At 57.3% G+C, this 12070-nt stretch overlaps 1 protein-coding gene across 5 annotated transcripts in view; it reads right to left on the bottom strand.

Moving 5' to 3' along the window:
* Nucleotides 1-5448: 5448 nt before the first annotated feature.
* The window catches only part of CEP164 (centrosomal protein 164), a 30310-nt gene continuing 23688 nt past the window's right edge, over nt 5449-12070 (bottom strand). For 4 of the 5 annotated variants that reach the window (XM_066564407.1, XM_066564406.1, XM_066564405.1 and 1 more), the window contains 9 exons: nt 11823-11949; nt 11402-11466; nt 11085-11292; nt 10557-10664; nt 9884-9998; nt 9103-9420; nt 8626-8692; nt 8256-8372; nt 5449-7343 (listed from right to left, as the gene is read on the bottom strand). In XM_066564407.1, coding sequence (XP_066420504.1) covers nt 7244-7343; nt 8256-8372; nt 8626-8692; nt 9103-9420; nt 9884-9998; nt 10557-10664; nt 11085-11292; nt 11402-11466; nt 11823-11949 — 1225 coding nt within the window. In that variant the 3' untranslated portion in view covers nt 5449-7243. The remainder of the gene's footprint in view (nt 7344-8255; nt 8373-8625; nt 8693-9102; nt 9421-9883; nt 9999-10556; nt 10665-11084; nt 11293-11401; nt 11467-11822; nt 11950-12070) is intronic. The other variant, XM_066564404.1, reaches the window with a different exon arrangement.

Below are 12070 nucleotides of genomic sequence, written 5' to 3' on the forward strand. Positions count from 1 at the left end.
TCCTGGAATCCTGCAGAGCAGGAAGCGCCTTGGCCAGAGCCTGGCAGCTGTTCACCTCTGGGCCTTGAGAAACAAGCTGCTGAGACAATATCTTGTGCCCATTTTTTATCATTTTTGGCCATTATTCAGATACCACTCAGAGCCAACCTCTGTCAAGGAAGATCCCATGTGGAGAGGGGCACCACCCTTCCCAGCCAGGCTGGTGGGGAGGCATCAGAGCACATAACATCTATAAACCATTACACAACACAGGTTTTAAAGAAAACCAAGTGCCCAGCCCTTAAACCAGGGTCACAGCCAGGCAGCACCTCCAAAATACCAACCCCAGGCTTAGAATAGAAATGGAAGGGGAAAACAGAATTAAAAATAGAAGAGGCAAGAAAAGGCAAGCATGTTCAGCTGTGAGAGTAAGCAGATTAGCAAGATAAAAAGAGGAACAGATTAACAGAGATTAATACAACTTTATTGGAATTGGCTGGTACAGATTTCCCTCTACATCTCAGCAAGGATCCCCCCCTTCCCTTCCCCAGCAGGCACAAGCCCTGGCCCTGCACATTTTAACACAGCACGAGTTTCCAGCAGTCCCCCTGCCACCCCCCTGCTCCCAGGGAGCCCCCTGCCCTTCACCACAGCAGGATGGGAGGAGAACAGCCCCCTCAGGCCATGCCAGCCCAGCTCTGCCTCCCAACAGCAGGGAAGAAGCCCCCAAGCTCAGGAATGCCTCAGAGGGGCAGGCCAAGGGGCCGGGTGGGCTCCAAACCCAACCCCAGCATTGCCAGGGGGCTGTGTGGGGAAGGAGAGCGGGGTCACCCTCAGGACACAGAGTCCCTGTTCTGGAACCAGGACACCCCAAGCAGCTCTCCCCAGGGAAAGGTAAGAGCAGCTCCCAGCTCACCTCCTGCTCCCCTCCTCGCCTGCAGCACGTTCCCCTGGCAATGTCCCACCCAGGCTGGCCCCACACACCCTGCTGACCTCTCTGCTGGCCACACAGAGCAGGGGACAAAGGCAACTGTTCCAGCCAGCTCCAGAGGCAGAGTGGAGGAGGTGGAGGCACAGGGGAGGGTCCTTGGGGTGAAACAAGCCCCAGCTGGGCAGTGACCAGCCTGCAGAACCAGACCCTGCTGTGCAGGACCCCCTCCCACCCACACAGCTGCTGGGGCTCACAGCATCACTCAAGGGCTGGCCAAGGCTCCCAAATGTGCTGTAACCCCTGTGCCCCGTCCCCTGCAGCTCCTCAGCAGCTGTGACCTGGCCCACGAAGTGATGCTGTCTGGGGAAGGACTGAGCAGGACAGAGAACTCCCTGTGAGCACCAACACAAGGGCAGAGAACCTACACCTGCACCAGGAGCTACGTATGGGGGGCAGGTTCACGGTCACCACGGCCCCAAATGTCTCTGGGGAACAGAACACACAAACAGGAGGGACAGTGCAGGCCACAGGTGGCTGCTGTGGCTACTTCTTCTCCTGCTTCTGCTGCTGGTACCTCCTGAAGTGGGTCTGGATGGTGATAGCTGCTCTCTCAGATGGGTCAGTGACCTTGCTCTCCTTGCTGCCATCAGGGGTCACGTCACCTGGGGGGCAAACAGAGCATCCCAGTGAGCACAGACAGTGCCAGCAGCTCTGAACAGGCTCCATGGAGCAGGGCAGGGCTCTGGCATCACCCCCAGAGGGTCAGTGGCCTCCCCATTCCCCAGGCAGGACAGCTGTCCCTGCTGCAGGGCTCACACCATGAAACCACAGGGACACCCCCGTGGCAGAAGGAGCAGGGAGCAGGAGGCAGAGCAAAGCCCAGCCTCCCTGGCAGGGCTAAGCCCTCTGTTTACCCAGCCCCAGTCCCCGAAGGCAGCAGCTTCCCCACGTTTAATCAGCACGTAGGATGCTCACTTACTTTCGCACACACAAATAAGATTAGAAGCCAGCCCGGCCCCGCGCAGCAATAAAGCTCTCATGCTGACAAATGGGAGCCCTCCCCACTCCTGCCTAATGTGGCATTAGGGAAGTATTGTGAAATTCAACAGGAACTGCATCAAAGGCACTCAGCGGTGCTCCTCTAAGCCACTGTGTCACTGCTAAGCACCCCCCGAGCAGCCATCAGCAATCCTGGGGCCAGATGCTGCTGAATAAACTCACCGCTGCCACCTGAACCCATCTCCTTTGCCTGCCTGAGAGAAACTGCAGAGTAAAAGGACAAATAAAAGGAGGCATTGGGCTCCTCTCTGCCCTGCTCAACAAGACACTGCCAGCTGTGAACCCTGCCCAGGGGCAGAGGCTGAGGACAGGCACAGCTGGGCACTGGCAGGGTGAGCCCTGGCACAGACACATTGGGGTTATAAAATCAGCCCCTGGCACCCCAGAGCTGCCCCTGTTTGCAGGGAGCCCCAGGCCAGCAGCCAGGCTGGGCAGAGCTCCTGGGCCATGGGCAGGGTGGCACCCCCAGCCCCCCCACACCCATTATCCGCTCAGCACTGAGAATAGAAGGGCTCAAATCCTCTTTGCTGAGCACTGCAGGGCCTCGAGACAAGGCCAAAGAGAGGAGGGGGAATGCCAGGTGGTTCTCCCAGAAGCAGGAGAAGGGGCTGTTTGATGGGACAGCACGGCCCCAGCTGAGCCAGTGGGGCAGATTTCCTGGGAAGAGGGGAGCTGGGGTCTGCACAGACACGTTGGGGTCATAAAATCAGCCCTGCAGCACTGGGACTTCACTGGCCGATGCCACACACGTTAACAATTATCTCACCATCAAATACCCCTTAATAACATCACAGACAGGTCTGTGGAAGGAGAAGGAGGCCAAGAAGGATGGGAATGAGAAAGACACCAAGAAGGATGCAGGTACTGCAATGCCTGCTCTTCTGCTGCAGCCCCAGCCCCAGCCATGAGTTCCACCTGTTTCCTGTGTTGACTGGGGGGTTTTCCCTGCCTCCCTGCCTGTTCCACACTCACCTTTCTCTCCAGAAAGCGAGTAGATGCTGTTATGCCGGGAGTTCCTGCCTCTCTAGAAAGGTAGAGAAATAAAATAAAAGTTAGTTCTGTCCCAGGCAGAGGCAGTGAGGGCAGCCCCTTTCAGCCCAGCCAGGAACCCTTCCACTCTCCATTCCCTTTAGGAAACTGGAACATGCTCACTGCTGTTCCCTTAAAGAGCACTGATTAATTAATCTGCATTTATGAAATGACCTCCAAGGAGAGGCAGGCAATAGCTTTGCATCCAAACTCAGAGCTGTGAGATGCTGCAGTCCATGGATGGATGTTGGCACTGGCTATGCTCACTGGATCTGCATTTCAAACCAGTGAGGAGGCAGCCCCTACTCCATGAACCTGCAGCTCCTGGGCTGCCAGGTCTTCCAGGAGACATTTCCATTTCTAAAAATAAGCTTGAATTTGTCTGCAAATGCCAGCTTACCCTGCCCTCCTGGCATTACATTTCCCCCTTGCCTAAACCTCCAGGCTGCCTGGCTCACAGCTGCCCCTGCAGCAGCACTGCCACCCCCTGAGCCAGCTGTCCTGGCAGTGCCAGCATCCCTCACCTCACACCTGGCTGTCCTGGCAGTGCCAGCATCCCTCACCTCACCTGGCTGTCCCAGCAGTGCCAGCCTCCCTCACCTCACACCTGGCTGTCCTGGCAGTGCCAGCATCCCTCACCTCACCTGGCTGTCCCAGCAGTGCCAGCCTCCCTCACCTCACCTGGCTGTCCCAGCAGTGCCAGCCTCCCTCACCTCACACCTGGCTGTCCTGGCAGTGCCAGCACCCCTCACCTCACCTGGCTGTCCCAGCCTCCCTCCCCTCCGTGTCCCAGCCTCCCTCACCTCACCTGGCTGTCCCAGCCTCCCTCCCCTCCGTGTCCCAGCCTCCCTCACCTCGCTGTCCCGGCTGGTGCGGCGGCTCTGGGACACGCACTGGATCTGCCAGGGCAGGGGCTGGTACACCAGGTAGGGCAGGGGCTCCTCACGGAACAGGTTGGTCCCCAGCTGCACACAGGGAAGGTTTTTCAGCAGGGAAGAGCACAGGAGAGGAAGAGGAACAGAAAGAGCTGCTCAGCCATGCTGAGCACCAGAGCTCCCAGCCCTGCCCAGCCACAGCAACCCCACAGAGCTCCCAGCCCTCCTGCCCAGGTGGTTTAGGAGGCACAGAGGCCGTTCCCAGCAGGGCAGGCAGGAGCTGCTGCCTCCTCTGCCCACCGCAGGCAGGTGAGAACAGCACTGCAGCAATAGAAGCTCCCTCTGGGAGGACTCACCTGTCTGACCACCCTGACCACGAAGAACAGCGCTGTCATCAGGGTGCCCAGCATGGCCAGGGCTGCCTCGGCCCAGCAGCTCTGGGAGCAGCTCTCCAGGACCTCCACCAGCAGAACTGAGCTGAGCCTCCTTGGGCAGGCACAGGCCAAGCCCCTTAATGAGCTTACAGCCCTGCTCAGCCTGCTGAAGTAATCAGGCCCTGCCCTTTTGCTCTTCTAATCGCAGAGTTTCTCCAACAGACAGTGCTGGCATTCCAGGAAAGGCAAATCCTCTGCTCCAGGAGCAGGGACAGCTCGCCCAGCCCACAGCTGCTCCCTGGGGAGCCACCTCAGCAGGGTCACAGACTGGGATGTCTCAGAACCTCCCTGAACTGCTCAGCAGTGGCGTGGGAGACTTGTCCCCAGCAGAGCCTGCCTGGACACTGTGCTGCCTCCAGAGCTCCTATCCTGCTCTCCAGAGGGCAAAGACACACCAGGGCAGCTCAGGCACAGCAGCAACTGGGGCAAAAAAGCCTGGTGGTGGTTTGTTTTCTTTCTGAGGACAAAACTATCGGCCTCCACTTGTCCCCAAGCAGCTGATGCTCCCCCTGAGCTTCACCTGATGCACACCCTGCTCCTCTGGGCCTCACCTGATGCACACCCTGCTCCCCCTGTGCCTCACCTGATGCACACCCTGTTCCCCTGTGCCTCACCTGATGCACACCCTGCTCCTCTGGGCCTCACCTGATGCACACCCTGCTCCCCCTGTGCCTCACCAGCTCCCACAGGCTGCTGGCAGGAGGTGAGCAGGAGATGGGAGCAGGAGAAGAACACATCACCAAGCCTCCCTAGCTCCTGGTTACTCAGAGATCCCACAGCACCCAGCACCTTGCTGGGACAATTCCTGGCTGCTCCCAAAGCCAGGGGAAAGCAGCAGCCAGAGCCAAGCTGCAGTGAGACATCTTTCACAGGTCCCAGGCTGCCAGAGCGATGCCTTGTTTGCGTTTTGTAGTTTTGGTTTTCAGCTTTCTTCTCTCTGCCTCTGCATTTGCTACCCGGTCCAGATGCTTAAAAGAATAATGGCAACAAAGCCCCAGCGAGCTTAAGTGGTCTTGGGAACTGCCAGAAGTGACCTTGACAAGAAAAAACACGAGAGAGCCCAGAGACAGGGGGAGATGTGAGAGGTAAGTACAGCTGGATACCCAGCTACAACAAAACAGAGTGACAACCACCAGCATCATACAAAACAGGCTCATGTTGATTTAATTTATACAAAACCAGATACAGCTGCTGTCCCAGGTTTTAACAGGAAAAAGGAGCACGTTTCAAACCAAGTTATTGTTTAAAAAAATGGCATTTCCCTGCACCATTAATGCATGCTTCTCCCAAAACACAGAATGGACTCAGTGATATGGCTTGGGCCACAGCAACCACAACTGTGGGGTCCCCTCTAAAACCCCTGACTGGAAGGACTGCCCTGTGTCCTCTGAGTATGCAGTAAACTAAAAGCAAAATCCCTGCAGGAAGGGGTTTGTGCAGTCCAGCAGCAGGGGGGATACCCTTGCTTGGATCCCTCCTTTCCTAGGAAGGAATAAGGCTACTGAGCAATTACAAAAACTCTAGAAAAACAGCAAGGAAAAATAAAATAAATACATTCTTAAGAGCTTCAAAATGACGTCCATCAAAAATATATTTCCATATTTCTATTTGCATGTAAACATCCCCGTGCCAGGCTCAGGGTGTGTGCCAGCACGCTGCACCCAGCGGGCAGAGCAGGGGGCTCCCCCTGCCCGCCCTCGCCCAGCCCAGGGGCTCTCCCAGCACGGGGGGCGTGGGGCAGCAGCTCCAGAGCCTCCCCCAGCAGCTGTCTCAGGAGAAAGGCTTTGAAGATGGCTCCTCACAGACGGGTCCTTGCAGCGCAGCGTCCTCGGCAGCCGCGACGGGCGGGCGGCTCGGCAGCTTTTTAAAGCATCAAATATTTAGAGTCAGCTCGGAGCAAATACTGACAAAGACAACCAAAGAGCACGTTCCCATGAAAGCCTGGCTCCTGCCCGCTGGGTAGGGTGAAAGCCCTCCCAGCCCCAAGCATCCCAGCGGGCTGGGACACCCTCTGCATGTGGCCTTTGCAGAGGAACCTGGTGAGCAAAGCCAGGAGCTGCTGTGAGCTCCAGGAGCTGCCCATCCCAACTCCTCAGCCACTCTCCAGCCTTCCCACGGCCCTGATCCTCACGGATCTGCTGCAGGAGCAACAATTTGGGGCTCCAGGATTCATGGCAGGGGCTCCCACCCGTGCATGAAAGGGGTCCCAGCTGCTGAGCTGGATCCCTCTCCCTCCAAGGGCATGGAGGATGCAGGTGGGGCTGTCCCAGCACCCACAGGAGCTCCTCACGGTGCCTGCACAGACCCTCCTGAGTCCCGCCACCATCCTGCTCCTGCTGCCAGCACAGGGCAGAGCTGCAGCCGCTGCTTTGCTGCTCAGCTCTGGCCAGCCTGGCACGAAAGGAGCAGGGAGGGCTCCTCCAGATCTGCCACTCTTGGCTCAGCTCCCACACCCCAAACAAGCAGAACATTCCCCAGGAGCCAGCACGTGCCATTCCCTGATTTTACCCCCATTCTGCTGCTCCCACGTGCCAGAGGCCACCTGGCACTGCCCACCTGCCACCAAGCACTGCTGGGCACGGGGGCAGGCTCATTCCCTGGCCTCAGCTGGATCCACATCGTCCCCCTTGACCAGTTAACTCCAATCCTCTGTGATTCACAGCCCTGCCTCGCCATCGCTGGAATACCAATGAGGGCAATGTTGATTTATTGAAGCCCTGATATGTCACTGCTGGATTAAACAGTCTATAAAGTATATTTGGACACATTACAGGATTAGAAGAACCCGCCTGGGAAGTTCTATTTCCCCCTTCCTCCACTCTCTTGCAGAATCACCCAGTTTCAAGGACGTGGCCACAGACACAGTGGAGGTGCCTGGGTGGGGATCCCCAAAACCCAGCCCATGGTGGGGAGCCTGCAGAGGAGAACCCCACCTTTCAGTAGTGGTACACCTTGATCTCTCTGTTTTCATCCAGCCCCAGCTGCAGGAGCCTGGGGCTGCTGCCTGGGGGCTGCTGTGCCCGTGGGGAGAGAGCTCTGGCAGCTGGGTGAAGGAAAAGCCTGGCTCAGAGCAGGGCCCAGCCCAGCCAGGACAGGAACCAGGCACCAGAGCCAGCCCGGTGCACACAGGCTGTGCTTGGCCTGCTCCATCCCAGCCAAATGGAATTAGGGGGGGATTAGGGAATTCAGAGGCACGCCACGCTCAGGGCAGCACCGAGCCCACGGGGATGTGCTGCTAATGTCAGAGTGCACTGAGGAGACACCCAGAGCCCCAGCACAGCCTGGGAGCATCCCTGCTCGCTGCACAGAGAGCTCCTGCCCCCTGGATCCAGCCCCGTGCTTCAGGATTCCTCAAACCAGACCTGGATCCAGCTCTGGGGGGAGCCCAGCCCTCCCTGCCCCACCAGTCACACATCTGCAGGGGCCCTCACCTCCTCCAGGCTGCCCAGAAGGCTCTGCCCATGCCAAGGGCTCCATCCACAGCACCAGAAGCAGCTCTGCAAACCCAGATCCCCTTCCTGCCCACCCCATCCTCCACTCTGCACTGTTTAAATCCGTATTTTTAAATCTTCACCTTCCCTGCCCAAACTGCTCCCCTACAGCTGAGCAGCATCACTGAACACCATCACAACACAGGGAAAGGAAGGGAAACTTCCATATTTTTAAATCTTCACCTTCCCTGCCCAAACTGCTCCCCTACAGCTGAGCAGCATCACTGAACACCATCACAGGTGGGAAACTCCCTCAGTCAGGTACAGCCCAGAGAGCAGCACACAGATCACTCCTGCTCCATCTGCTGAACACCCCTGCAGCACCAGGAACTGCAACAGAGGCCAAGGCCTCGAAATTGCTGCTCAGTTCTTCATTTCACACCCCCCCTGCCACCCTCCTCCCACCTTCTGCGGGAAGCAGGAATGCAATTAAAGACCAGAGCCAGGTAAAAGATACACTTTGGAATCCTTCTTGAAGTCTTTCAGCCATTTCTTGTTGCTCTCAATCATCCCCTCAATATTCTTTGTCTCTGGCTCACTGAACTTGGAATGCTGGAAGAGCCTGATTTGTTCACTGTGACAGAGAGAGAGAGAGAGAGAGTAAGTGGGGGAAAAAAGAGGTCTGGGAAGAAATTATCCCAGAGATGAGAAAGTGATGGGCTGCAAAAAACACCTCCAGTAATGTATCTACTGATAGTTCACCTTTTCTCCTTAGTAAGTAGTTCACAGTAATTATCAAATTGTAATGTACTGGTTACGTGAGGAGTGACCAATAATCAGTGCAGAGAAACAAAGCACACAGGGGAACTCAAGGAAAAAGTCCTTACTCTGCAGGGACATAGCCCAGCTTGCTGTCCAGGGGCACAGGAGTCCCACCAAGCCATGAGAACCCACCTGCAAGACAGACATGAAACACAGAGCCCACAGAATGCACATTTCTGCAAAACAGACATGAAACACAGAGCCCACAAAATGCACATTTCTGCAAAACAGACATGAAACACAGAGCCCACAAAATCCACATTTCTGCCTGGGTGTGCTCTCCTGCCCCACAAGGACACCAAGGACACAGATGGAGACCCCTGGTGACACAGGGGACAGGGCTGACTCCTCCTTTGCTGCTCCATTGGGTATTAAAGAGCAGGAGGGCAGGATCAGCCCCCATGCTGCACTTTTGGAGGCAGCTCCTCATCCCTTATCCCCTTTGCACCCTTCCTAAGCAGCACCAGTGCCCCCGCCCTCCCCAGCACTGGAAGCCTGGGACAAAAGCAGCAAAGCAGGTGGGGCGAGGCCAGGAGACTCACCTGGGAAGTACCTGTGCCATTTCTCTGCCAGCATGCTGTCCACTGACTGCCCTGGGTTGGGGTAACTGGAGCTGGGCCTGCTGCTCTGGGCCCACGGGTCCAGGGGGGACACCCTGGGGGGGTTCCCCAGGGAGGGGTAGGTGGGAAGGGGGATGCCCTGATGGGGTGTGGAGGTGAGCAGAGGGGGCTGGTGCTGGCTCAGGGAGTCCAGGAGCCCCAGGACGCCGCTGAGCTCGCTGGTGATGCTCTGCACTGAGTCCCTCAGGTGCTGGATCTTGTCCTGCTGCAGCACGGGCCACAAATCCACCCTCAAGTCAGCTGAAGGAAGAAAGGGGAAGAAAGGGATCACAGACCAGCCCTGACAGGAGCAGCCTGTGTGCAAGGAACCCAGCCCTGCTGCCTGCCTGCCCTTCCTCCCCCAGCACCACTCCAGGCAAGCAAAGCCCAAGAGAAAGCAGGAGCAGCAGAGAGGGAGTGGCAGCAGCTGCTCCTGCCATGGTGGAGCAAGGGCAAGCCCAGAGTCCTGCAGAAGAGCAATAGAGATCTGCAGGACCAGAGGGAAACCAGAGAGGTTTTATAATCCACAGAGATTTAAAAGGCAGGTTCACCCACAGATCCCATCCCTCTTATCTGCCACTAAGGCAGGAAATGAGTTTTGGCAATCAGGGGTGGGACACAGAGCAGTCCCAGACCTGCCCTGGACACAGCTGAGCACAAGGACATCAGAGAGGTGAGAGGGAAAGGCAGAACAGGCCTAGAGCCTCCCATGCTGGGCACTTACACTTGGACTGGCCCAGGTTCACACTGGACGTGCTGTTTGTGTCCTCAGAGGTGCTCAGATCAAACGTCACCACCTTCCTGCACGCTGAGCTCTTCAGTGTATCTTCATCTGAGAGCTGCTCAGGAGCAGGAAAACAAAGCCAGTAAAAGCTGCTGTATCATCCCTGGAACATAAAAGCTACTGGAAATCTGCCTGCAGTGCTGGACTGCAGTCAGGCACAGGTCAAGTGAAGGCAAACTTGTCTCCAGCCCCTGACAGCACAGTCTGAATGTCCAGAGACTGCTGTGGCTCTCAGAGTGCAGAGACCAAAGCAGCAGCCACGTGAAGCAGCCCCTGCAGCAGGAGGTTTGTGCTGTAAATAACCTCAGAGCTCTTGCAGGGCTGGGCTCTCTGTGCCAAGGGCAGGAGTTTGACCACCAAAGGTCTGGTTCTCCTGCATCTGCTGCTGCCCTGCCTGAGGCCACGGGGCAGAGCCAAAGGCTCCGAGGTTTGCCTTGGTCAGGAGAGCAGGCTCCATCCAGCTCACAGGAGTGACCTGCCCTGCTCTCTCCAGGCTCAATCCATGCAGCTTTTCCACGCTGCCTTCTGCAGCCACACACTCAGCACTCTCTGGTGCTCTCACACCAAGTGGTTCCACAATCCAGCTCTGCTGCCAGCACCAGGAAGAGTTTACCTCCTCCAGCAGTGAGGACTCCAGCTGGCTGAGCTTCTCCTCCTTCTTCTTCAGCAGCATCTGTCCTTTCTGCATGGCCGACTTCATCTTGTCCAGCTCCTTTGCCTCCTGCGCAGACCAAGGAGGGAAATTAAACAGCAATGACTGAAATAATCCCTGTCAGCAGCTGGGGTGTCACCACCTCACTCTGCTCAGCACAGGAAGTGCTGCTGCAGTGAAATCCCTCCAAGCCCTCGAGAGCGTGGGAAGGGGTGTGCACAGTGAGCACATGGCTCAAAGCAGGCTCAGCTCGAGGAAAAGGAGCCTTCACCTCCAAACCCCCATCCAAGAGGGTCCCCAAGCCCAGGGTCACCAAACCCCCATCCAAGAGGGTCCCCAAGCCCAGGGACACCAAGCCCCCATCCAAGAGGGTCCCCAAGCCCCCACCAAGGGTCCCCAAGCCCCCACCACAGCAGCAGGAGCAGACCCCAGGGCTGCGGGCGCTCTGTGACACCCAGCACCCGTGCTCGGGCAGCGCCCAGGGCTCACCTCCTGCAGGTTCTGGCGCACTCCCTGCAGGAGCTGGGAGCTGTGGGGACCCTGCTCGGCGCCCTGGGCCCTGTGCAGGTGCTGGTGCCAGTGCAGGCTGGCAGCCCTGAGCGCCGAGCGCCGCCGGCGCAGGGAGCGGCTCTGGCGCTGCAGGAACTCCTTGGCGCTGCGCAGGGACTGCCCCTCGGCTGAGAGGTAGCTCTGCACCCTGGGGGGAAAGGCAGGGCTGTGCTGGCTCCCTGTGCTGCTGCACAGCTCACACAGCAGCCCCAAAACCAGACAAAGAGCAGGGAGCTCTCCTGGCACAGGCATCTCACCGGTCGAGCTGCAGCTCGCTCTCCTCGGGGCTCTGGGAGGCTGGGGAAGGCTCTCTGGATGAGTGCTGGGGGTGACACATTGCAAAAACCAAGTGTTTATGGAGGAAACAGAAGTCCAGGCCCCCTAAGGATCCACCATGGCACTGCCCAGATCAAGCACAGCACCAGGGCTGCTCTTGATGTGGCTCTTGAAGGAAACAAAGACATTTCTGTCCCTGCTTTTGATTTGAGTACCCCACGCTCCTCTCCACCCACTAATAATAGACAGACACCTGCAAATACTACTGAACACACCAGCAAAGAGAAACCCATCTCTGCACCTCAAATGGTTTCAAACAGAAGGAACAAATGCTGGGATTTTCAAGGGAGTTTCAGCCTCAGATCTCACAAGGCAAACACCTTCACAGGCTGCTTTACTCACAGCTTGAGGAGTTTCTCTCAGGTCTTCAACACAGAGCTCAGCTTTCTTCCTTGGAGATTCCACACTTTCTTCTGCCTCCAGTTCTTTCAGAGCCTCCTGCTTGCTCCTGATTGCTTCCTCCAGCTCTCTGCCACAGGAAAAAGCAGCAGCAGAGGCACTTGATTAGCCTGCAGTGGTGTCCAGAGTGAGCTCCAGATTCCAGCACAGAAATGGCCACAGGGCTGGCAACACCAGGGCAGGGAAACTGC

The sequence above is a fragment of the Molothrus aeneus genome, chromosome 22 (assembly GCF_037042795.1).
Source record: "Molothrus aeneus isolate 106 chromosome 22, BPBGC_Maene_1.0, whole genome shotgun sequence".
Classification (NCBI taxonomy): domain Eukaryota; kingdom Metazoa; phylum Chordata; class Aves; order Passeriformes; family Icteridae; genus Molothrus; species Molothrus aeneus.